The following is a 27897-nucleotide window of genomic DNA, read 5'->3' on the forward strand; positions in this document are numbered from 1 at the left end:
AAGAGGGACACACTAAAAGGGGCGTGGCCTACGAAAAAGGGGGCGTGGCTCCACGGGAGGACCCCGCGATCGCGAGTCACGCCCCCGTTTTCGTCACTGAGGTTGCATGCCCAGCGCTCTGTGAACCGCTGGCATGCCCCCTCTCCCTCTGAATCCAGTGAATAGACGCTGTGCGCATGCGCACAGCGTCTGTTCACCGCTGCTCTGCTAAGCAGGGCAGCGAGACACAGAGACTCCCAACTGCCCCCCCCCACCGCGGGACACTGCGGCCCGCGGGTGGGACAGTACTCAAAAAACGGGACTGTCCCGCGAAAATCGGGACAGTTGGGAGGTATGTATATTTGTATGCTCGTTATTGTGTTCCGTCCCCCCATCTGTAAGTTAATCACTGCCCCTACTCCTCTGTATGTACTGTATTGTACCCCAGTGCCTGTGTTTTCCTATTATGCTGTTTACAAGTACAAACCACCCATCGGGCTGTAAGATCTGTACTGTCTGTGGTCCCGCAGAAACCCAGTGGCAAACGCAGGATTTGCACGGGGGGGTTTCCAGAACTGGGCGGAGCCAATCACAGGGGTGGGGACTGAGGTGACCCAGTATATGTTGGGTCCGTAAACTAGTGTGTGTGTGTGTGTGTGTATATATATATATATATATATATATCCATGCAAAGGATCCGGCACTCCAGTCAGAGATAATTGTAGATGCTCTGGTGCCTTCTTTAAGGGGTAAGCACCCCTGCACATGCAGCAATATACAGGAAGCGGCACTCAGAGACGTAGTGAATCGTGAAAAAATAAAGCAAAGCTTTAATGTATCATCTCATCAACGTTTCGGGGTTGTCCCCCTTCATCAGGATAACAACAAGTGATAATCAAACAAACTTTATACCATACCCCCACCAATGAAAGACATTCAGTGTTCCCGCCAGCATCCACGGAGATATCCACCCCCTTCCCCTGCATACACGGCAATATGCCGGAAGGGGAAGTGACGCGGACCACCGCACAGGCTGTTGGGAGTGTAACCATGGAGATGCGGCACTGTCCGCATGCAGGGACGCCGCCAGCGTAGTCATGGAAACCCGTGTCGGTTAAGCTGTTTAAGAAGGGAAAAGACTATACAGCTGTCACCTGTAAATCACAATGAACCGCATAAGCAGCATCCCATCCGCAGGCAGTGTCACACCTCCACAGAGAGACAATTATATTAAAAACGACATACATATAAGAAACTAAAACAGAAAAAAACATCAATAAAGATATCTGAAACAATGAGTGAAGAAAACAATCAATGTCCCACAACCATTGCTGCTAAATTTGCATATCAATAATAGTTCTCAGTACAGTTTAAGAAAATCATGCATCAAACCAGATACTCAATTGTGGCCAATGATATATGCCGTGTACATCAGTATGTCTATAGATATAAAAAATATACAAATACACTAATAATGGATTATCTGTAAATACATATATATCTGTAAACTCAATTTTTAATTTAAACTTTACTGGAGCTAATTTATATCACCCTCATGTACTAATAACTAGACAATAGAGATGGGTGACAGACACTGCCACTTGATCCTAATTCAACTCAATTTATTACCCCTGATCTAATATAATATAATGTTATGGCAGACTTAGAGGAAGCAGTTGAGGCCCATGGTCTCATTCAGGCCCCTGGGAACCAAGGTGTCAAGACGAAAGATCCAACGGGCCTCCAACTGTAATAGACTTTTATGTCTGTCACCACGTCGCAAAGATTGGGGCACGTGATCAATGATTTTATAACGTATAGTGGCAACGCCATGTCCCAATCGAGCAAAATGGCGTGCCACCGGTTGTTCACTGTGCCCAGACAAAAGTGCGGCTCTAATGGCCGCCCTATGTTGTGCCATCCTTTCTTTAAATTGGCACACCGTTTTGCCTACATATATAATCTCTATCTACACATATATATACATACACACACACACATACATATACATAGCATATTAAACATGCATACATATATATATATATATATATATAATATGTACACACACACATACAGTACACATTTATATACACATGTATATATATATATATATCTATCATGTGTGTGTGTTTATATGTATGTATGTATGTATGTATGTATGTATGTATATACATGTGTATATATATATGCACATGGATATATATGTACTATAATTAAAATAAAGTAAACTTTTATTGAACTTACAAGTGCCACCAGGAAGACAGCAGGCTGCTGAGGACGCTAGACAGCCATTAACAATACTCATGCATCTAGAAAAAAAAAAAAAATTTTTTCTTTCTTTAGTGGAGGGGGGTTTCTGGGTGCTCGGAAACCCCCCCTGGGTGCGCCACTGAAACCCCCATGGGTTACTTACCTAATAGTCGTTCCCTTGTTTTCCCACGTACTGTAATTGGCAAGGTTCTTCTTACATGGTACAGACAAGTAGTCCGTTGCTGCTTGCTGCTGGAGAGCCAGGATCCAGGGGCCTGGAGGAGGCGCAGCAGCCGGTGCGGTGTGAAAGGAGGAGGCCGCATACTAGGGTTGCCACCTCATGCATCATCGATTCCTGGAGATCCCCCGCCCCAACACCAAGCAATGTTCTTGTAAATAAAATGATGTCCCATACTTATAAAATAGTACATATGTATTTTATGAGCAATACACCAAATTTTAAAAAAACTACTTTCATATAGACAAAAAAAGTCCCGAACAGTTTGGTACACATCTTGGAATTTTCTATGGTCTTCCTACATGGGTGTTTGACTAATGGAGACAAACTATACCATCATTTTCTATTTTTGTTTTTCGTTTATGATTCTCCACCACACAATGGACTGATACTTTGCATCTGTAAAGAGACACTGCACAGCGTGTGAGGAACAAGACCTACTTATGGCAATGAACTAATGACACAGGAGGATGCCACACATAAATCAGAGGTGCACATGAACTTGGAAGAGAAAATAGCTGAAAATGGAGCACAACTTGCACAAGTGTGTGATAAACTGGTGATAACCTGTAAGCAGCGCATCCTATGGATGCGAAATTGAGAAGCTTGTGAGGAGCGGTACATAAGACACATCAAGTAAATTAGGGAAGGGGGGTTGAGCGGGACAATGTTATTTACTTTACAAAAAATGCAGGCACTCTGCAGTGCGGATGCCGCCTATGCCAGGCTGTGCTCAGCAGCTGCAGAGAGGCTGAAACGTGCAGTGCCAGTGAGTGAGAGGCACCTCTCAGGCTCAGAGCGTGCCTGCACTGCACTAGCTGGTGACTGACGTGACGTGCGTCCCCTGTGTGCCGTCCCCAGCAATCCCTCCGCAAGTACTGGTTTGTGTGTTGTAGGTGGAGACTGACAGGTCTGTGTGTTGCCGGACGCACACTGCGCTCCGCTCCCAGGGTCCTCTTATTCCGGGTGAGGGGAAAAGCCTCCTTGAGGTTTGCCACCAAATCCTGGAGAATCCAGGAAATCAGGGAGAGGTGGCAACCCTACCGCATACAGAGACATCCTTCAGTTTTTTGCTAGATGAATTCAGGGCGCCCTCAGGCAACAGTCTAAAGCTGCCTAATGGGAGAGCCAGCCCAGTGCATAGAGAAAGGAGGCCGGAGTCAGAGCTGCGCGTAATGTCGATGCCGCTCACAAATGGCCGATGGTTTCAATCTGTGCATATGCCCTGCTGGTTACCGCACAAAGACGTAGATCTATGTCATTTCAGTGGACCTGTCTGGGTGGTAACCAGGGCCGGTGCAAGGTTTCTCGACACCCTAGGCAAAAAATCTGCACACTCTCCCCCCACTCCTCCCCCTCAGGTGAAAATGTTGAGGTGGCATCTTAGAAGTTCCCCAGCTGATATTGTTAAATAGAGAACGCCACCTACAACAAAAATAAAAAACGCTAAGCACGACTTTTGCGGGGACCCCATGTAGGATGTATTGTAGGAAAGGGGGACAACACAGGCAGGAGATATACACAGATATACAGCATATGGACTGTACTATAGTTGGGGGGGGGAGGGTTATTTGCTCGGAATGCGGTTAACATCCCGACTGTTGGGATCCCATGGTCAGGATACTGATGTCAGAATCCCAACACTCAGCGGAATACCGACACAAGCCCGGAATTCACCCTTGGGTGGTGGTCCACGTCACCACCCAAGAGGGAATATAATAGTGTGACCAAAGGTCGACACCGGAGCCGAAGAGTGGCAAGCGCAGCGAGCATGCTGGGATTCCACCTGTCTCCTGACCGCCGGGATCCCGTACCGATCCTCTTTGCTCATTATGATGAGCAGATCAGATTATGCCACATTACAGTACCCTCACTTCATATTATGTCACATTACAGTACCCTCACTTCATATTATGTCACATTACAGTACCCTCACTTCATATTATGTCACATTACAGCACCCTCACTTCATATTATGCCACATTACAGTACCCTCACTTCATATTATGTCACATTACAGTGCCCTCACTTCATATTATGTCACATTACAGTACCCTCACTTCATATTATGTCACATTACAGCACCCTCACTTCATATTATGTCACATTACAGCACCCTCACTTCATATTATGTCACATTACAGTGCCCTCACTTCATATTATGTCACATTACAGTACCCTCACTTCATATTATGTCACATTACAGTACCCTCACTTCATATTATGTCACATTACAGTGCCTTCACTTCATATTATGTCACATTACAGCACCTTCACTTCATATTATGTCACATTACAGTACCCTCACTTCATATTATGTCACATTACAGTGCCCCCTCTACCATTATAACATCCATTACACACTGCTCTCACTGACAGTGTCACAAAGCTCAGGCTGGGAATGGATCAGACCCTATTACTTAGCAGCCAAAACTAGGGAAATTGCTATGCAACTTTCTAACCCCCCTAAGCCTCTGTGCCCTATAACAATGGCACCCCCTGCACCCACAATAGTTACACCCATGATTATAGGCATCAATGCAGTGACAGACCATACAATACTGATATCACTGCAGTGACCGCAATGCTGCACATTCACTGTCCCAACGACTACCATACCACATAGACAGCATGCCAGTAATTGCCGTACCACACAGAGGGGGTAATTCAGACCTGGTCGCTGGGCTGTGATTTTTGCAGCCCTGCGATTAGATAGTCGCCGCCTACAGGGGGAGTGTATTTTCGCTGTGCAAGTGTGCGAACGCATGTGTTACAGTTTGTGCAGCTCTCTGCAGCCCAGGACTTACTCTTCCAGACGGCCTCTTCCTGTCAATCAACTTGCGTATGCCTGTGCGAATGGATCCTTCACATCATCCCATCGCTGACCAGCGATGCCCATTGTAGCTGTCCGACGCGCCTGCGTATTGCGGTGCATACGCAGTTTGGACCTGATCTCCCGCTGTGCGAAAACGCACAGCAAGTAATCAGTTCAGAATTAACCCCAGAGAACATTCTATCATCTGCCATATTGCACAGACTGCACACAGTATCAGTGACCACCATACCATACAGACAACACCTTTGGGATTGCAATACAGTACACTGAGTACAATGTGTGCTGGGACTTGTAGTACCTCTAATGCTGGATACTTGTGGTCCCTCTGCTAGCTGGGCATAGGCAGGTCAGTCAGTTATGCTAGCCATACATCAGACCAACTTCAGACCAACTTTTCTCCAACACTCCAAACTTCCAACCATCCAACTTGTCTGTTCAACTAAAACAGTGCCCCACACATCTCACCAACTTTTTACCAGTGCTCCACACATCTAACCAACTTTTCATCAGTGCTCCACACATCTCACCAACTTTTCATCAGTGCTCCACACATCTCACCAACTTTTCATCAGTGCTCCACACATCTCACCAACTTTTCATCAGTGCTCCACACATCTCACCAACTTTTCATCAGTGCTCCACACATCTAACCAACTTTTCATCAGTGCCCCACACATCTCACCAACTTTTTACCAGTGCTCCACACATCTCACCAACTTTTCATCAGTGCCCCACACATCTCACCAACTTTTTACCAGTGCTCCACACATCTAACCAACTTTTCATCAGTGCTCCACACATCTCACCAACTTTTCATCAGTGCTCCACACATCTCACCAACTTTTCATCAGTGCTCCACACATCTAACCAACTTTTCATCAGTGCTCCACACATCTAACCAACTTTTCATCAGTGCCCCACACATCTCACCAACTTTTTACCAGTGCTCCACACATCTAACCAACTTTTCATCAGTGCTCCACACATCTCACCAACTTTTCATCAGTGCTCCACACATCTCACCAACTTTTCATCAGTGCTCCACACATCTAACCAACTTTTCATCAGTGCTCCACACATCTAACCAACTTTTCATCAGTGCCCCACACATCTCACCAACTTTTCATCAGTGCTCCACACATCTAACCAACTTTTCATCAGTGCTCCACACATCTAACCAACTTTTCATCAGTGCTCCACACATCTAACCAACTTTTCATCAGTGCTCCACACATCTAACCAACTTTTCATCAGACCAACCAACCTGCCAACTTCTGTCCAACTTGTGATGTCATAGAAGTAGGCAGACAGTGCCTGCCTACTTCTGCATGTTTTGAATAAATAATGTTGTTGTTTTTTTAAAGGAAACAAAACACTTTTGCATGTTTATTTTATCACTCCCTACCTCTGCCTCATTGAAGCTTACTATTTAAATTCCATACCACAGCCACAGGGGGTGATTCTGGTTTTTCTATACAGCCATTCCGCATGTTTAAACTTCCCATTTTTGGCATATCTCCATTCAAGGGCATCTTAAGAGAGGAAGGGCCCATGTGCAGTTTCTGTCTGGGTGTCCCCCCCCCCCCTCCTCTAGCCGCCAGCACAGTGACTCAGTGCACTAGGGTCACTAGAGACCCTGGCACTGTACCCGAGTTAAATACACATGCACAGGTCTTTGGAAAAACAGTTTATCTCATGTGCAAAACGCTGGGAAAATGGCCATAGCGCCATTTTCCTGGGGATCTGTGCAGCATTGCTGCCACCACATGGGACTCCGAAGGGTAAGTATTCAAGAAATGGATGCAGGTTGTACGTTGTGGGCCCAGGAGCCCGTGCGCACCACACACCTTGACCTAACTGTCTCCATCATATTCTAATTATATGGAATCAGACGTATCTGTCTTTCCATCAAAATGGCCATAATCTGAGCCCAGAGCACCAACCTGTCCTGTGCATTTTACATGGGAGTGTTGTGAGCTTGTATCAGGAGTCATGTGTATGGTTATGGGAGGCCTATTTTTTATGGGTCTCCTGCACCAATCATGGGACTTGTGCAAGTGCCAAAGCTAAGAATAACAGTTACAGTGGCTGGTTTAATTAGCACATATTATACAAAATATGTTATTCGCACAAAGTAAAACATAACAATAAATATCTCTAAGGATATAATCTGCTTCAAAGGTATGTGTTACAATGTAGCAAGAAACCTCTCTCTGGGGGTCATTCCGAGTTGATCGCTAGCTGAAAATGTTTGCTGCGCAGCGATGATGCAAAAAAAGGCACTTCTGCGCATGCGGTGCAATGCGCACGCGCGACGTACTTTCACAACGGCCGATGTAGTTTCACACAAGGTCTAGCTAAGCTTTTCAGTCGCACTGCTGGCCGCAGAGTGATTGACAGGAATAGGGCGTTTCTGGGTGTCAACTGACCGTTTTCAGGGAATGTTGGAAAAAATGCAGGTGTGCCAGGAAAAACGCAGGCATGGCTGGGCGAACGCAGGGCGTGTTCGTGACGTCAAAACAGGAACTGAACAGTCTGAAGTGATTGCAAGCGCTGAGTAGGTCTGGAGCTACTCTGAAACTGCACATCATTATTTTGTAGCCGCTCTGCGATCCTTTCATTCGCACTTCTGCTAAGCTAAAATACACTCCCAGTGGGAGGCGGCATAGCGTTTGCACGGCTTCTAAAAACAGCTAGCGATCGAACAACTCGGAATGACCCCCTCAGTCCGGATACTTGGTAGCACAGTGTAAGCGGCCATTGGAAGCTGCAGATATACAGTATGTGTCAAAAACTGATCTTGTTGGCAGAGCAAAAAAAACGCAGCATTGATTTTATTTGAGGCACTTTAAACAGGAAATTTTGTTTTATTACGTGGCTGTTCAGCTATTTGAGACTGTTGGATACATTGGCAACTGAATCAATTTTTACAGCTTACATTGTGCTACTAAGTATCCGGACTGAGAGAGGCTTCTTACTACATTGTAACACATACCTTTGAAGCAGATTGTACCCTTAGAGATATTTATTGTTATGTTTTACTATGTGTGAATAACACATTTTGTATAATATGTGCTAATTAAACCGGCCGGTTGTCCTTTTTAGTATTAATGTGTACAGGTATCTATTTTAATAAACTGTTTTAAAATTAGACCCTCCTGCGCTGTAACATATTGTTTTGCTTTTCTTTTTTCCTTCAAGGGATGGGTAACCCTTGCGTTACTAGCTGCACTAGGAGTCTAATTAGTATATACTGTAGAATTATTTTCAATCAAGGGCTTCATCTTGAAAAAAAAATTTCAGTTACAGGGGCTAGTGTAAAACCAGCGGCATCAAGAACCCTCACAATAGCCCTATGGATTCAGGGCCATCTAGAGCAGCAATGGGCCCAGGTACTGGGGTTGTGGCAAAATCGTGGACCTGTAGCCACGCCCCCTCCCCACTTTATTTTTTTTTTAATGCACATTTTGAAGGTGGGCGGATATGTCTGCCTCAGCCAGGCAGGCTGTTATGGGGGTGGGGGCAATCAGTGCGAACCGCCTGTAACATTTGCAGGAGGAGAGAGAAGACAGCCTCCCTGGACCCTCCACAGTCCAGCACACAGCGGCTGGTCTAGGGTGAGAGACCGCTGCCACGGAGCAGCCCAATGTGCTGCTGTCTCAGGCTCCCACCGTAATTCTGGCTGCCCCCATGCCGGGTAGGTAATACTTACCACTTCATGGTACCCTTGTATGGTTTTGTGATAAGACTAGAGCACCCAGAGAGAACTCACACAAACAAAACTCTATACATAGGTTAGAATCAGGTCCATGCCCTCAGCGCCCATGAAAAAAAGCACATTAATGTCACAAAAACATTTTGCGATAAAGAGCCATATTCTTGCAGTTTTCACTATTACCATTACATGAATCATATATCAATTGAGTTGTTTGTGCAGTACCATTGGCGCTTGTACCATGAGGATGAGGAGGGTGGTGAGCCAGCTGTGCAGTGCTATTTGTACTGTGGGGGGAGTATGTGGTGCCTGCCTGCTGTCACTGTGGGTAGTTGTGGGGGCACAGTACCCTGTGTGCTGTTCTGGAGGGGGGTGTAGGGGGGGGGGGGTAGTAATACAGAGATGCGAGGCATCAGGTTTAATTAGCTGTGGTGCTGCTGCTTCTATCTATTGCCCTCTGCAGTGACTGCTGCCAGCGCATCACTCACCAGCAGAAGTTATCTCCGCTGCTGGCACGGAACCCGGGGTGACCCAGGTGGAGGTGTATAGATTTTTTTGAGGGGTTGACCACAATGGCAGCTGTACGAGCACGGGGGTCGGACGTGGAGCTGCTGCTGCCTCTCCCTCTGCTATCTTCAGAAGTGGGCGCTGTATGAGAGTACAGGCGGCGGTGGTGGGTCGGGCACAGACCTGTTGCTGCTGTCTCAACCCCTGCTTAGGCTCCTGAGTCCTGCTTTATAGGCGGGTAGGTGATGGCCAGGTGGTGCGGGCAGAGGACACTGCTGGTGCTCTCCCGGGTGCTGGTCACAGCATGGCAGGGGTGTTTATAAGGTGCCAGATACTCACGGTGTGCGGGCAGAGGACACTGAAGGTGCCCGGAGGGTGGTGCTTGCGTGGGAGTGGGGGGGGGGGGGGGGGGCAGGTGTTTGCAGGTGCTGTGCTAGCAGGGGACACTGCAGATCAGCACTGCCGCTCTCCTGCCACTCAGCTGCTGCCACTGACAGGTATCTATCTATGCACAGTGCCGCAGCCGGCTGTACTGAGGTGCTAGAGGTAACGGGAATGTTATGGTCAGCAGTGTAGCCGTAACAGGTCTTTAATGCACCCTGTGCCGGCCACACCCCTTTGTGCATGATACCATGTGATGCTGCACATAGGGGGTGGGGCCAGTCAGCACCCGGACGTGCGGCAGTGCATGGAGTGTCTATAAGACACTGTATACACAGCAGGGGGCCTGTCTGTAACGTCCAAGGATGGTATACGAGGCCCTGCCTCAGCGTTACTGCCTGCAGGGTGCCGTTCCAGCCAACCTGCTAGCTCAAACCAAGGTCCATGGGGTGGTGATGGTGCCGCTCACAGAGCCATGTGTTCTGCGTGGTGGCATTGGGCGCACACCCCTAACCCCCCCATGGTCAGCGTGTTTTGCCGCAGTTGCATTGACAAAGGCGGCCATGTTCAGACAGAGATTGTATGCCCCATGGGGCTGGTGCAATGATCGATGATGCGACCTATGGTGTGTCTTATTCCACACAGCGATGGATTGGCGACATAGCACGTGGGCGCTTTAGTAGGAAGACCATCGACTACAGCATTAGCATAAAGGCGCAGTCATGGCTACAACTGCGTCTACCTCTGAATCCTGCCCAGGACATTTTAACAATTAGCTGTCCCTAGTTTTAAAGTTTTGCTACTTAGAGTTACATTGCATTACATGCCATAGCCGATATACAGGTCTATGTACTAAGCCTTGGAGAGAGATATCAGCCAATCAGCTCCTAACTGTCATGTCAAGGCTGTGTTGACAAAATGACAGACATGAGCTGATTGGTACTTTAACACTGTGCAATGTATCACTTGACAGGAGCTGATTGGCTGGTACTTTATCTCTCTCCACTTTATCTCTCTTGAAGGCTTAGAACATAGGCCCTCATTCCGAGTTGTTCGCTCGCTAGCTGCTTTTAGCAGCATTGCACACGCTTGGCCGCCGCCTACTGGGAGTGTATCTTAGCTTAGCAGAAGTGCGAACGAAAGATTAGCAGAACTGCTACTAAATAATTTGCTGCAGTTTCTGAGTAGCTGCAGACTTACTCCTAGATTGCGATCACCTCAGTCCGTTCAGTTCCTGGTTTGACGTCACAAACACGCCCTGCGTTCGGCCAGCCACTCCCCCGTTTCTCCAGCCACTCCTGCGTTTTTACCTGGCACGCCTGCGTTTTTTAGCACACTCCCTGAAAACGTCCAGTTTCCGCCCAGAAACACCCACTTCCTGTCAATCACACTACGATCATTCGAGCGAAGAAAAAAACGTTGCTCGAGCTTGTGTAAATCTACAAAGTTTTGTGTGAAAGTACTTAGCGCATGCACGCTGCGTACCATGCGCATGCGCATTTTTGCAGTTTTTTTACTTGATCGCTGCACTGCGAAAATCGGCAGCGAGCGAACAACTCGGAATGACCACCATAGACCCCATATATACATTACAAGCTCTGAAACCATGCTCACAGCATAGGCCTCATGTCAAGAACTGCCTCTGGGACATACTGTGGGTCTACAACGTTATGCCGGCAGCGGGGTGAGCGCAAGTTCTCCCTCCAGGTGTGTCGTGGACACCCCAAGAGGGAGAATAGTTGTCGGTATGCTGAGCGCCGGGATCCCGACAGCCGGCAAATCAAATGCCTCCCATACTGTATGCTGTTTGAGTTAGTGTTGACTTGCACTGCTTAGCTGTTACCCCGGCAGTGTAATAGTGCATGGCAGGCAGCCAGCAGACACACATTACGCCATTGTGTGCTGCTTATCACATGGGGGCCCAAAGGCAAACTGTAATGTTGGCAAGTCTTACTATGCTACACACTGCACAGCTGCACAAACACCCAACCAGCAGCTGAGCAGTGTGTAGCATAGTAAGTATAGGAGGATCCTGTGAGCCTGGTCAGTAGTGATATCTGCCCACATTGCAAATGGCTGCAGAGGGAGCTTGACTCAAATTGAAGTTTTTTTTTTTTTTTTTTAAAGTTGCAATATTTATGCACAAAGAGCCTTGTTTAGGTTGGCTTGCAAAATTTGAGAAAGGCAATCCGGCCGATTATTGAACAACTGCGCATGCATTCGCATTGTGCGTGTGCGCCCATATAGTGCGATTATTTTTGCGAATGCATTGTGACACAACGCAATCTTTTTGATTGTCAGGAATGCAAGCGTTTAGGGGAGGAAAGATGGCGTTTTCTAAGTGTGTCCGAAAAAAAGCACAGGCGTACCCGTTACTTCATACTTGCCTACTCTCCCGGAATGGCCAAGAGGCTCTCAAGCCGCCCGCAACCGCCAACAACCCCTCGCATCCCCTAACAGAGTGGTCCCATCAGAATGTATAGTTCTACTTGACAGGATTACTTCTCAGAAAGGGTAGTGGACAAGTGGAATAGCCTCCCATCAGAGGTGGTAGAGGCTAAGACAGTAGAGCAATTTAAACATGTATGGGATAGACATAAGGATATCCTTACAAAGAAATAAGGATCAAAAGAGTTTCAGGTAACAAGGTTAAAAAAGGGGCAGACTAGATGGGCTAAGTGGTTCTTATCTGCCGTCACATTCTATGTTTCTATGTAACTGTGCATCTGGACAAATCACGCTGCAATGCAAACATTTATTATTTTAGCATGCCGGGAAACGGTCTACTTTTGCATGTAGCCCACATATGCTGGACATGGACAGCTTTATTTTTACACTGCAATTTACAACGGACCATATTCCCGAAAATCGTGTGGCAATCCCGTGCGGCCAGAAGAGTAGGCAAGTCTCTCTGGACCGGCTGCTCTCTGGCACCCAGCCGCCCACACTGAGTGCAGTGGGTGGTCCAGCGGTAGATTACGTGATTTATACTCAATGGCATCATTGTAGTCACGCCTCTGCTGTACAATAACAATAATCTCAGTATTGTATAATGGGGGCATGGCCACCGATGATGCAATCAAAGCCACTGCTCCCCCATATTGCCTCCTCTACAGTGCCCCCGCCCTGCCCTCTGCATAGCGTTGTGCCCCTCCTCCTGCACAGCCCCCCTCTATGCTGACCTGGCTGCCCTCTCCCGGAAGCGGCATGCAGAAATTCGGCAACTATGGCTAGAACACGCCCCTCTCACATGTAAATCTCTCTGCACATGTTACATATCCCCACCCGCAGTGCAACATGGTTTTGCCCAATTGCAAAGTTTTTTTTTATTTTTTTTTATTATTTGCTCCCAAATCAGAATCAGCTCCATTGGGACAAGTACACATATGTAATATGTTCATCACAGTATTTACTAATGCAAAAACAGTAACTCTCTTATAGATTTGTCTGCTTATCAGCATCCTGTATTTAATTCTATCCTTTCATCCTTTACAGGACACAACGGCCTCACAGCGGTGAGTTTTAGTTTTTAAATTCATTGTGTAATACACTGTATTCACTGTTATTGTGTGATTGGCCCTATGGCGGTACTCCAGGCTGCAGAGTGCTCAGTATACTCAATTCACTATGGGGATCATTCCGAGCTGATCGTAGCACAGCTACATGCGGGGTGGGGGCAGGGACGGATCTAGACTTTTCATTAGGGGGGGCGGTTTACTGTTTAATCTTGACTCCTCCCTCTACAGGCCCAACTCCTCCCATCTGCAATCCTAACTTCTCCTCCTCTCAATTCTGACTGAACTTTTTGAGTGCGACTGAGATAGAGCTTTGTGATTGTTCTATGTACATGTGACTGCTATGGTGTAATTGTATTTATTAGCACTAGTACCCACACACCAGCAAGTGAGGGGAAAATGCTCTGTAACCCTTGCTCTCCTGGCTTCTCTGTGCTGCTGTGGTATAAGCTGCAGCACATCGTTCTGTCTCAGGCTCTCCCCGGAGAGCTCTCTTCTGCTCAAAAGTGGGCATGGCTATGACTGTGTTAGGGGGGGCGGTCGCCCCCTTCGCCCCCCCCTAGATCCGGCCCTGGGTGGGGGGGCTGCAGCGGCGATGCTTTTGTACTTGAAGAGAAACTCACGGCCGGCGCAGCTCCTGCGGCTGGCCGGAAGTTACTCGTCGCTGCCCCTGGTCGCAGCGGCGGGTAAACGCCGCCGCGCAGCCCCCTCCCGCACAGCGTACGCCTCTGCCGGTCAATCAGGCAGAGGCAATCGCTAGGTAGCGACGGCTTTCGGCGCAGGCGTATGCGCACTTCCGACTCGATCGCTGCGCTGCGAACAACTGCAGCGTGCGATCGGGTCGGAATGACCCCCTATAAGCGAACTAGGGGCCTAAGTTAGAGTTGATCGCAGCAGCAAATTTGTTAGCAGTTGGGCAAAACCATGTGCACTGCAGGAGGGGGGGCAGATATAACATGTGCAGATAGAGTTAGATTTGGGTGGGGTGTGTTCAATCTGAAATCTAAATTGCAGTGTAAAAATAAAGCAGCCAGTATTTACCCTGCACAGAAACAAAATAACCCACCCAAATCTAATTCTCTCTGCAAATGTTATATCTGCCACACCTGGAGTGAAAATACACTGGTGGGGTTCCAGACTATGTATAGGCACTGTCTAGATAGACAGTCAATAGGTTGACAGGGTCCAAAGGTCGTCAGGTCAATAGGTACAAAAGGACGTCAGTTTCAAAAGGTCGGCATGGCAATAATCACCACACATATGGTCGACATGAGTTTTTGGGGGGTTTTCACATTTTTGAACCTTTGCTTAGTTTACCATCTACGTGGACCATGATTGCGAATAACTACTTGTGCTGAGCCCAGTGGTAACGGAGCGAGGCATCTTGCCCGCAATGTGGTAAGCAAAGCAAGCCCACGAGGGCCTATGTTTGCTATAATTGTGGTCACAGGTGATAAAACAAAATGACACAAAAAATAAAAACTGTGTTGAAAATTTCCATGTCGACCTGTCTACCTTGTCTACCTGTCGACCTACAGTAATGCCTATTGACCATATGGTGTCAAGCTGTCTAATAACTGTAGATCTACGCTTCACCCCAAAAAGTGCATAGTGCAATAAATAAATAAGCCCCCAAAAATGATCCTTGCTCCAGTCAGAGGGCCGGGGCACAGAAATAATGGTGCATCTTGAATTCAAAGTGCATTGTGCATTATGTGCATAGGTGTGGTCCGTCACCAATGGGGTTTTGCACTTTAACTTTTTTTCACCTCACATTTAATTTTTTTGTTGTGTTTGTCGACATTTTTGGGGGTATGGGCAAGACCCTTATGGACTGCCCTCTCCTCATGTTTCCTCGGGCTCTCCTTTCAGAGAGAGCCAAAGAATATGTTCCCCAGGGGAAAGCTTCGGATAACCCTAGGGAGACAACCCCCGAGCCGTTAGCCGGAGGGAAGCAAAAAAGACCCTTCCTTGCCCCCTTTGGGGATTTTTGGCTTCGGGGGTTGGGGATTCAGGGGGTCCTTCCGAGCTTCAGCAAGGGGGGACCTAAAGATTCTCTTTTCCCCTCATTGGGCCTATCGGCTCTGAGGGGGATGGGGCATAACAGGGCCCTTCTCCATTTGCAGAGGGTCCAAAGTCCCATGACCCAGCACGGTTTCGGCACTGCTCTGGTTGTTTTGAAACACACACCATTCAGCTCAATAATACACAGCCTTTAATGCATATCAGTTGTCATATACTGGCTTTAATGAATCCTGTATGCCATCCTTATTAAATTATTTTCTCTCTACTTTCTTATGTTGCAAGTTACCATTTACTAATACAAATGTGTGTGATGCTATTACAGGCGGCCTACCTACAGAAATCTGGGGTGAACACGGTGGTCCTTGAGAGGCGGCATGTGATTGGAGGAGCAGCGGTTACCGAGGAGATTATTCCAGGTGGGTTCCAATCCTGACTATGTCAGTCTGTGTTTTCCTCTCAGTAAAAGTGTGTGGTAACAAGATGCCGCCTGGCAGACTACATTATAAAGCATTCTGATACTGGCGTCTAGATAAGAAAAGAAAAAAAGAACATCCATCTGTTTTCTTCTTAAAAATGTACCAATTACATGGAATAAATTAGACACTTATCTACTGACAAACTACTGTAAATGTTTCCGTCAGCGAACTTATCTATTCACCCCCCTAATTGTCTGTCATTACCTTCCATCCATTACGGGTTCATTATCACAGCAGTTGCATGCAGTGGCATCAGATATGGCTTGCCGAATAAAGAAAAAAATACAGAAAGACAAAAACAAGCGCATTAGTCAGCACGTGTCAGATATAATTATCATTTTTGTCTAGTTGAATTTTGTGCTTTGACTGTTCTATGACTACAGCGATCCCTTTATTTTATTTTTATGTCTCTATAATACTGTAAAAGAAAAAACAGTTATGCGGTTATTGTTCTCTTAGGTAGAAGATTGCTGCTGTTGTACATACCAGGGCTGATTCTGAGGCGCAATTAGCTCGTTATGCCACTGTTTGTAGCGTGTTTTAGCAAACTGCATCTTTGCTTATCTCTGGGCAACTGAGTTGGACGCATCTTGGTGGCTAGCTGGCAACTGGGTGAATGCATGGCTGCACCTGTATTTACTAAGCCTTGGATGGAGATAAAGTGGACGGAGTTAAAGTACCAGCCAATCAGCTTCCTAACAGCCACGTCACAGGCTGGGTTTGAAAAATTACAGGAGCTGATTGGCTGGTACTTTAGCTCCGTCCACTTTATCTCCATCCAGTTCTTAGTAAATATACCCCTATGTGTGGACTAGGACAAAATAAAATGTTACAGTATTTAAAATTTTAGGATTGCTGTAGATACATCAGACAGACACTGGGCACATACTATCCTACAAATGCTGCTGTTCCGATAAACACTCCAGTCTGATGGAAGGATCATCGGATCGATAAGTACACAATAAGCAATTTCTTGTGTACTTTATTTTTTTTTTTAAATCTCTTCAAAGAGATTGGGAGGTCGGGAACAAGACCACGTATGCAGCACATAAGATCCCCATCTCCTGATCTGACTGATGCAGGAATATTCCAATGAAAGCAATTTGTTGGCTAAAGCTCCTGCATGTACACTATCCAATTAGCAGGCTGATTTGCCAATTATCAACTGAACGATAACACTGTGTGTGTACTCAGCTTAACGTGAAAGAGTGGAATTAACCACTGTGGAACCAGTTCTTCTTATCTTCCTAAGACACTCGGGGGCAGAGAGAGAAGCCGTTTTGAAGCATCTTATATCAGACTCCGGCAGAGATGTATCAAGAAGTGTGTATAGTTGAGAAGTGGACCAGCGGAGAGGTTGCCCATAGCAACCAATCAGCTATTACCTATCATTTTGTATAATGTACATGATAAATGCTAAGTCAAATCTGACAGGTTGCTATGGGCAAGTTCTCCACTTCTCCACTTCTCCCTTCTTTTCACTGCTTGATACATAATCCCCTGAATCACTGGCATATTTATAATGGGTGCACCCATTATTTTTAATACTTACCCCCCCGGAGTCCCGCGGCGCAGCAGCAGTACTCCAGAAATCACTGGAAAAATGGTGCGGGGCCATTTTCCCGGTGATTCGCGCATGCTCAGTAGGAAAATCAGTGGGAAAATGGCTGCCGCAGCATTTTTCTCTGTGATGTGCGCATGCGCTCTAGACTCGCTAGGGTCCCCTAGGAACCCTAGTGCCCAGAGTCACAGCGCTGCAGGCCAGAGAGGAAAGGGCCCAGACGGAGCCTGCCTACTCCTCTCTAGAAATGCCCCTGTCCTGACTTAGGGGTCAATCTACTAAGCCTTGGATGGAGATAAAGTCGCTGGAGATAAAGTACCAGCCAACCGGCTCCTAACTGTCATTTTTCAAACACAGCATGTGACATGGCAGTTGGGAGCCGATTGGCTGGTACTTTATCTCCAGCGACTATCTCCATCCAGGGCTTAGTAAATAGACCCCTAAGAAATGTAAAAGTAAAAAAGTAATGTCCTGATAGGCCAATGGCAAATCCCTCTTTAGTAAAACCATCCTACAAACCGGTATAATGATATTGTTACTAGGGCTGTAAGGAGGGTTTTGCGGCCAGTGCAGTCGCACAGGGGCGGCCACCCTCGCTGACCCTGCATCTGGCTAGCAGGGTCACTTATGTAGTGCCGGCCAGCATGTCCTTTGGACATTCCGCTTCCACACCCTGCAGGCTGCACCTGCTCTGAGCATCCTTAGGACCGGTGATGGCGGATCCACCCACTCACCCGCACAGGTGCAGTCATATGACGGTATGCGCTCAGGGTGGGGGCGGTGGCTGCACAGGGTGCGCTGTCTCCCAGTTCCGGCCTGATTGTTACAATTAATATATTAATGAACCATTTCATGATCTTTGAATAACATTTGCATTCATCTATATAGGTTTTAAGTTCTCGAGAGCATCTTACCTGCTCAGTCTCCTGAGACCTCAGATTTATAAAGACCTGGAACTTAAGGTGAGTTTAATGCATACCCTCCAACATTTGACACTGAAAAATTGGTACAAATTAGGAAAAGGGGCGTGGTCACGGGTAAAGGAGGCGTGGCCACGGCCCCTTTACTATACTTTCAATGGAGATTTAAGGCGGGATGTACTAAAGGAAAAATGCGGTAAAACCCCCGAAAACAGGGGTTTTACCGCTTTTTCAAATTTACTAAGACCCTACCGCCGGTTTTTCGCTGTCCAGGGTATCGCATTGCCATCTTTCGATGGAGATACCCTATAAAAGCCCATGGGCTTCTTATCACTGACCGCCGCAACCCTCCGCCCCCACCACAGACGCCGACCCCCCCTTCCCTCCGGCTTACCTTCCTCCAAGATGCCCTGGACCCGGAAGGTAATCTCCTCCTCCCCCTAGCAACGCAGCCGGAGGTACTTCCGGCTGCAGGGGGAAGGAGGAGGCGCCGGGGGCAGCCTGCTGCTACTTCCCGGCGTCCAGGCAGTGTGGAGACCCCTGGGAGGTGACAGAGACCCCCCACAGACCACCTCACAGGTATCGCGGGGGGCCTCCGTCACCGCATTGCGATATTGATCGCATATGTTAGTACATATGTGATCAACATCGCTGCGGTAAGCGGCGAGGGGTGGCAATGTATCTTAATACATCCTGCCCTTAGAGAGTCAAAAATCGGTACATAGCCCTCTTTTGCCGGTACAGACCATAATAAACGGTACTGTACCAGACAAAAAGGTACAGTTGTAGGGTATGTTAATGCTCGTCTGTCACTGCTCTGGTAGGGAATCAGTAAGTCTTCAGCTGTTGCCAGCTGAGCATGCACTGACTTATAATTCAATGACCGCTAAGCATTCTGGGATATCCAGGCTTTATGTTACAGGGGCTACTGGGTACTAATTGGGTTGCTGTTATGAATTAAATAAATTTATTTAACTAAATTCAAATGGCTAGAATAATTATGTTTTCCGAGTTCTCCCTCACTGCAACCAGGCTACATAATGCAATACCAAATTGCTTTTTTGTGCTGATTATTTCTAATTTTCTTTGTAATGTGTTACTGTGAGTATATGTCAGGCACTGAATGCTCTGAGGTCAGCCCGTTCTAACTTACAATTTAAATAATTTAGATATTTTTAATGACAAGATCCCACAGCCAGGCCTGTCCCTATTACTGTGCAAATGGATTAAGGCTTCATTAAATAAATTTATTAAAAACATTTTTTTGACATTCAATCATTCAACAGAATTGCTTACTGGTAACAATGATGAATAATCCTCCTGCCACTATGCAGCTGGGGTTTCTGTAATAAAGACCCCTAACCACCTACGTATAAGAGGGTATATAAGACTTACTGATTCCCTACCAGAGCAGTGACAGACGAGCATTAACATACCCTACAACTGTACCTTTTTGTCCGGTACAGTACCGTTTTTTTATGGTCTGTACCGGCAAAAGAGGGCTATGTACGGATGGTGTAATGGTTAGCATTACTGCCTCACAGCACTGAGGTCATGGGTTCGATTCCCAGCATGGCCCTAACTGTGCGGAGTTTGTATATTCTCCCCGTACTTGCGTGGGTTTCCTCCAGGTACTCCGGTTTCCTCCCACAATCCCAAAAATATACTGGCAGGTTAATTGGCTCCCAACAAAATTAACCCTAGCGTGAATGTGTCTGTACATGTGGTAGGGAATATAGATTGTAAGCTCTACTGGGGCAGGGACTGATGTGAATGGGCAAATTTTCTCTGTAAAGCGCTGCGGGATATGTGTGTGCTATACAAATAATTGGTAATAAATAGACCCTAGCCACCTACGTATAAGAGGGCATAGACCCTAACCACCTACATATAAGAGGGTATAGAATACTATTTAAACATGGTGATGGTGACCAGTATGCAGTACAGCTTCCACTCTGGTGAGCAGTATATATACGATGCATGTCCTGTTCCTGCAATGCTGATAATCACTGTACAATGCAGAGCACATACCAGTGATCATTATACAAGGCAGAGAACATGCCAGTGATCCTTATATAATGCAGAGCACATGCCAGTGATCATTATACAATGCAGTGCACATGCAAGTGATCATTATACAATACAGAGCACGCCAGTGATCATTATACAATGCAGAGCACATGCCAGTGATCATTATACAATACAGAGCACATGCCAGTGATCATTATACAATGCAGAGCACATGCCAGTGATCATTATACAATGCAGAGCACATGCCAGTGATCATTATACAATACAGAGCACATGCCAGTGATCGTTATACAATACAGAGCACATGCTAGTGATCATTATACAATGCAGAGCACATGCCAGTGATCATTATACAATGCAGTGCACATGCCAGTGATCATTATACAATACAGAGCACATGCCAGTGATCGTTATACAATACAGAGCACATGCCAGTGATCGTTATACAATACAGAGCACATGCCAGTGATCGTTATACAATACAGAGCACATGCCAGTGATCATTATACAATGCAGAGCACATGCCAGTGATCATTATACAATGCAGTGCACATGCAAGTGATCATTGGGGGTAATTCTGAGTTGATCGCAGCATCAAATTTGTTAGCAGTTGGGCAACACCATGTGCACTGCAGGGGGGACAGATATAACATTTGCAGGGAGAGTTAGATTTGGGTGGGGTGTGTTCAATCTGCAATCTAAATTACAGTGTAAAAATAAAGCAGACCGTATTTACCCTGCACAGAAACAAAATAACCCACCCAAATCTAACTCTCTCTGCAAATGTTATATCTGCCACATCTGCAGTGCACATAGGCCCTCATTCCGAGTTGTTCGCTCGGTATTTTTCATCGCATCGCAGTGAAAATCCGCTTAGTACGCATGCGCAATGTTCGCACTGCGACTGCGCCAAGTAACTTTACTATGATGAAAGTAATTTTACTCACGGCTTTTTCTTCGCTCCGGCGATCGTAATGTGATTGACAGGAAATGGGTGTTACTGGGCGGAAACACGGCGTTTCAGGGGCGTGTGGCTGAAAACGCTACCGTTTCCGGAAAAAACGCAGGAGTGGCCGGGGAAACGGTGGGAGTGCCTGGGCGAACGCTGGGTGTGTTTGTGACGTCAACCAGGAACGACAAGCACTGAAATGATCGCACAGGCAGAGTAAGTCTGGAGCTACTCTGAAACTGCTAAGTAGTTAGTAATCGCAATATTGCGAATACATCGGTCGCAATTTTAAGAAGCTAAGATTCACTCCCAGTAGGCGGCGGCTTAGCGTGTGTAACTCTGCTACATTCGCCTTGCGACCGATCAACTCGGAATGAGGGCCATAGTTTTGCCCAACTGCTAACAAATTTGATGCTGCTATCAACTCAGAATTACCCCTATTATACAATACAGAGCACATGCCGGTGTTCATTATACAATGCAGACCTCAAGCCCTTGTTCACTATGCAATGCAGAATACATGCCAGCGTTCACTATACAATGCAGAGCACATGTCACTGTTCACTATACAATGCAGAGCACATGTCACTGTTCACTATACAATGCAGAGCACATGTCACTGTTCACTATACAATGCAGAGCACATGTCACTGTTCACGATACAATGCAGAGCACATGTCACTGTTCACTATACAATGCAGAGCACATGTCAGTGTACGCTATACAATGCAGAGCACATGCTGAGTGATGATCATTATACAATGCAGAGTACATGCCATTGATCATCATTATACAATGCAGAACACATACCGATGATAAAGATACAATGCAGAGCACATGCCAATGATCACTACATAATGCAGAGCACATGCCGATGATCACAATACAATGCATAGCAAATGCCAGTGATCATTACACAGTGCAGAGCATGTGCTGATGATCACTATACAATGCAGAGCAAAAAAAGCCGGTGAACAGTGTAAAATGCATTGTGCATCCCAGTGATCACAACACAGCCGTTCTCCTTGTCCATAGTGCCACCAGCCCAGTCTGGCATAGCTTGGTGTTGTCTTCCATCATATTGGTGGTAACCCAGCTACTGTAGGAACTGGCACTGGTTATACACTCCCCAGGGGGAGGGAGGGAGTAAATGTATAATTACTGTATATAAAGAATACAGGCAGCACTCTTCAGCCATCACAAGGGCAACATTCTAAATATTACAAATAAAAACTTCTTAACAAGGATAAAAGTATTGGGGCAGTACAGAAGACTACTGAGTGAGAGAAATGATCAGAAGGAGGACTAGCGTGTAGAATGAATGTTCCTGCCTCCCGATTTCTGGCCACGTCAGAGTTATTCTATAGTCCCTGTGAGGGATGCGGCCAATTTACCTACAATCAAAATACCGACGGTCAACATACAGACAAGGTCAATACCGACATTTAAACCGTCGACAGGTCAAAAAGTCAACATGAGTTTTTCATGATTTTCAACCGACTTGTTCATACTTTACCATTCCAGTGGACCTGGTCAACCTATGTCAACATACACACTTTAAAATGAAAAACTTGTGTCGACTTTTTGACCTGTCTGCATTTTAAATGTCTCTATTTTGACCTTGTCGGTATTTTAAATGTCAGTATTTTGACCTTGTCGGCATTGTGACTGTCAGCCAATTGTTGTCTGTATTTTGACTGTCGGGATTTTGATTGTAGGTACTTCATACTAAACCCCCCTGTGGTACCAGCACAGCAAGGCATGGTATAGGATGGCATCATGTAATATTCATGTGACTCAGGGAGACATGTACTAAGCAGTTATAAAAGTGGAGAAGTGAGCCAGTGGAGAAGTTGCCCATGGCGACCAATCAGCATTGAAGTAACATTTATAATTTGCATACTATAAAATTATACAGAGCAGCTGATTGGTTGCCATGGGAATTTTCTCCACTGGCTCACTTCTCCACTCCTATCACTGCTTAGTACATGTCCCTCTCAGTTCCAGTAATGATTTTCATTCCTACTAGAGTAGTCAGTCATTGAGCCTTGTTCTGTATGCCATGTTTATCTGCATTCCACTTTCTCTTCTAGAGACATGGTTTGAAAATTTATTTCCGTGATCCTCATTCATTTACTCCAATACTGGAAAGTGGGAATGGACGCCCGAGGTCTCTCCTGCTAGGGGCAGATATGTCCGAGAACCAGAGGCAGATAGCCCAGTTTTCTGAAAAAGATGCACAGGTACGTGGTGCTGCTGGTGGTGTGTCCTGGAAACAATGTACAGTCATTTGCATGATGATTAGCTATTAACATGGTGTAATAAGAGTATAGCATTCATTAAGGTCAATGTCTAATGGCCCCCATACATCTGACGTCCTGTTTCCCTGATCCATTGGCACCGCCAATCCGCCAACCAGATCTGTCGACCGGTGGCCATCAATGATAAGCGATCCATCTGGGAATCGGGGAAATGAAACATGTTAAAAATGCCAGATTTGCAGATCCCGTTCGTTTTCAGTCGGGATCAGGGAATTGGGATTTTAAATATAAAAGCATGTTTACTATTCCACCATCCGGCTGTCGGTGGGATCCGGACTATGCCTACTACAAACAGTAACAGTTCTCAGGCAGGGACTATGCCTACTACAAAAAGTAACAGTTCTCAGGCAGGGACTATGCTTACTACAAACAGTAACAGTTCTCAGGCAGGGACTATGCTTACTACAAACAGTAACAGTTCTCAGGCACGGACTATGCTTACTACAAACAGTAACAGTTCTCAGGCAGGGACTATGCTTACTTCAAACAGTAACAGTTCTCAGGCAGGGACTATGCTTACTACAAACAGTAACAGTTCTCAGGCAGGGACTATGCTTGCTACAAACAGTAACAGTTCTCAGGCAGGGACTATGCTTACTAAAAACAGTAACAGTTCTCAGGCAGGGACTATGCTTACTACAAACAGTAACAGTTCTCAGGCAGGGACTATGCTTATTACAAACAGCAACAGTTCTCAGGCAGAGACTATGCTTATTACAAATAATAACCGTTCTCTGGCAGGGACTATGCTTATTACAAACAGTAACAGTTCTCAGGCAGAGACTATGCTTATTACAAATAATAACCGTTCTCAGGCAGGGACTATGCTTACTACAAACAGTAACAGTTCTCAGGCAGGGACTATGCTTATTACAAATAATAACAGTTATCTGGCAGGGACTAGGCTTATTGCAAACAGTAACAGTTCTCATGCAGGGACTATGCTTATTGCAAACAGCAACAGTTCTCAGGCACGGACTATGCTTATTGCAAAACAGTAACAGTTCTCAGACAGGGACTATGCTTATTGCAAATAGTAACAGTTCTCAGGCAGGGACTATGCTTATTACAAATAGTAACAGTTCTCAGGCAGGGACTATGTTTACTACAAACAGTAACAGTTCTCTGGCAGGGACTATGCTTATTACAAATAGTAACAGTTCTCAGACAGGGACTATGCTTATTACAAATAGTAACAGTTCTCAGGCAGGGACTATGCTTATTACAAATAGTAACAGTTCTCAGGCAGGGACTATGTTTACTACAAACAGTAACAGTTCTCTGGCAGGGACTATGCTTATTACAAATAGTAACAGTTCTCAGGCAGGGACTATGCTTATTACAAATAATAACAGTTATCAGGCAGGGACTATGCTTATTACAAATAATAACAGTTATCAGGCAGGGACTATGCTTTGAGGAAGCCCCTGTGGGAGGAGCGAAACACGTCAGAAGCTGAACTGTTGGACCCCAGCTGGAGTTAGACCCGTAGTACATACCGGCCGCAGCATTCATCTGCTGGTTGTTTATTCTTGAGTGGAGAGGAGCCGCTCACCGGTGCCCGCAAACGGCACGTAGAGGTGGAGAACTGTGGAGCATTCAGACCGAGCAGGACAGGTTGTAGCAGGCGCCAGTGCAGGTGCCGTTTTCCCCGCAGCTAGAAGCCAGTGTGGTGGACGTCGGGATGTACTCCTGCTGATACTACTTGCTCACACCTCACGTAAGATTCCGGTTGAAAGCGGCTCTCATTTCATTTTACTGACCTATGTTGGATTATTACATTCAAAGGAACTTTGCTACTAAGTGACTGTCTATTGGAAACATCTATTATACGGGTTCTACCAGCAGCTACACTTGATCTATATTTTTTTGACTTTGTAAATCAAGTCATTTAGCTATAAAGCTAGTTTTTACACCTCTGTGCACAGAATATGCTTAAGTCCACCTCCTTTTATTGGAAAGTATATATACTTGTCATCTTAGATGTTTAAACTACTAAGACCAGTCTTGTTTTATGATTTGTGATTATTCATATATTATTAAATATTTTTAATTCAATAGGAGTCTGTTATATTTGTCAGCCATATCATATAAATTTATAATATAGCGCAAAAGTTTCTAACAATTGGAGTTTTACTACAAACAGTAACAGTTCTCAGGCAGGGACTATGCTTATTACAAATAATAACAGTTCTCTGGCAGGGACTATGCTTATTGCAAACAGTAACAGTTCTCATGAAGGGACTATGCTTATTACAAACAGTAACAGTTCTCAGGCAGGGACTATGCTTACTACAAACAGTAACAGTTCTCAGACAGGGACTATGCTTATTACAAATAGTAACAGTTCTCAGGCAGGGACTATGCTTATTACAAATAATAACAGTTATCAGGCAGGGACTATGCTTACTACAAACAGCAACAGTTCTCAGGCAGGGACTATGCTTACTACAAACAGTAACAGTTCTCAGGTAGGGACTATGCTTATTACAAACAGCAACAGTTCTCAGGCAGAGACTATGCTTATTACAAACAGCAACAGTTCTCTGGCAGGGACTATGCTTATTACAAACAGCAACAGTTCTCAGGCAGAGACTATGCTTATTACAAACAGTCACAGTTCTCAGGCAGGGACTATGCTTATTACAAATAATATAAATGGTAATCACCAGCGCTAGGTTGTAAAGTTGAGGTTAAAAATGATAATCTAATTGAAAATAAATTCAGGACGGTAGGTTATGTTGAAAAAAGTATATAATAAATTTAATAAAAATAATATCATAAAATCACAGATGCCTATATAGCATGATTAGGAATTTAAATAATCATGTGAAATGGCACATCCACATATTTCCTCAACATGTGTTAATTCATACCCCGGCTAGGACTTCCTCTGGAGTTATGTCCATGAACTTGTTGTTGGAGAGTTGATGAAAGCAATGGAGTAAAGAATGTCCCTTTTAAGCATACCAATGCAAGCGTTTCAAGCAGATAGGGAAACCTCCAATTTTCTCCACAGATGGAAATGTCCAGGGAAATGCTGTCCAATTAGTGCCGTGTGGGTGATGAGAAAGCTGGGTGTAAACACCAGCGAAACGCGTCGAGTTAGAGACTGCAGGACACATCCCCAAAATTACCCTCAACTTTGCTGGATTTTGCCATCATCATCACCCACACGGCACTAATTGGACAGCATTTCCCTGGACATTTCCATCTGTGGAGAAAATTGGAGGTTTCCCTATCTGCTTGAAACGCTTGCATTGGTATGCTTAAAAGGGACATTCTTTACTCCATTGCTTTCATCAACTCTCCAACAACAAGTTCATGGACATAACTCCAGAGGAAGTCCTAGCCGGGGTATGAATTAACACATGTTGAGGAAATATGTGGATGTGCCATTTCACATGATTATTTAAATTCCTAATCATGCTATATAGGCATCTGTGATTTTATGATATTATTTTTATTAAATTTATTATATACTTTTTTCAACATAACCTACCGTCCTGAATTTATTTTCAATTAGATTATCATTTTTAACCTCAACTTTACAACCTAGCGCTGGTGATTACCATTTATATTGCCTATATATTTCTTTGGGGAATTACCACCCCCTACACCAGCAGCTTCTTGACAGCGCACTCTATCTCTTTTATACTTATTACAAATAATAACAGTTCTCAGGCAGGGACTATGCTTATTGCAAACAGTAACAGTTCTCAGGCAGGGACTATGCTTACTACAAACAGTAACAGTTCCCAGACAGGGACTATGCTTATTACAAATAGTAACAGTTCTCAGGCAGGGACTATGCTTACTACAAACAGCAACAGTTCTCAGGCAGGGACTATGCTTACTACAAACAGTAACAGTTCTCAGGTAGGGACTATGCTTATTACAAACAGCAACAGTTCTCAGGCAGAGACTATGCTTATTACAAACAGCAACAGTTCTCTGGCAGGGACTATGCTTATTACAAACAGCAACAGTTCTCTGGCAGGGACTATGCTTACTACAAACAGTAACAGTTCTCAGGTAGGGACTATGCTTATTACAAACAGCAACAGTTCTCAGGCAGAGACTATGCTTATTACAAACAGCAACAGTTCTCAGGCAGGGACTATGCTTATTACAAATAATAACAGTTCTCAGGCAGAGACTATGCTTATTACAAACCGCAACAGTTCTCAGGC

The 27897-nt window shown here is 45.5% G+C and overlaps 1 protein-coding gene and 1 long non-coding RNA gene across 3 annotated transcripts in view; one reads left to right on the forward strand and one right to left on the reverse strand.

Annotated features, from left to right (window-relative positions):
* PYROXD2 (pyridine nucleotide-disulphide oxidoreductase domain 2) overlaps positions 1–27897 on the forward strand; it is a 168003-nt gene that overhangs the window by 16643 nt on the left and 123463 nt on the right. Inside the window, exons 2-5 of one of the 2 annotated variants that reach the window (XM_063962289.1) lie at positions 13402–13421; positions 15769–15862; positions 18372–18445; positions 23477–23626. In XM_063962289.1, coding sequence (XP_063818359.1) covers positions 13402–13421; positions 15769–15862; positions 18372–18445; positions 23477–23626 — 338 coding nt within the window. Of the gene's footprint in view, positions 1–13401; positions 13422–15613; positions 15679–15768; positions 15863–18371; positions 18446–23476; positions 23627–27897 lie in introns of those variants that run through there. The other variant, XM_063962290.1, reaches the window with a different exon arrangement.
* The window catches only part of LOC135056750 (uncharacterized), a 139100-nt gene continuing 126849 nt past the window's right edge, over positions 15647–27897 (reverse strand). Inside the window, exons 2-3 of the long non-coding RNA XR_010244060.1 lie at positions 16127–16184; positions 15647–15971 (exon numbers count right to left, since the gene is read on the reverse strand). This is a non-coding gene — a long non-coding RNA (uncharacterized LOC135056750). The remainder of the gene's footprint in view (positions 15972–16126; positions 16185–27897) is intronic.

This window comes from Pseudophryne corroboree, chromosome 3, assembly GCF_028390025.1.
Source record: "Pseudophryne corroboree isolate aPseCor3 chromosome 3, aPseCor3.hap2, whole genome shotgun sequence".
NCBI lineage: Eukaryota > Metazoa > Chordata > Amphibia > Anura > Myobatrachidae > Pseudophryne > Pseudophryne corroboree.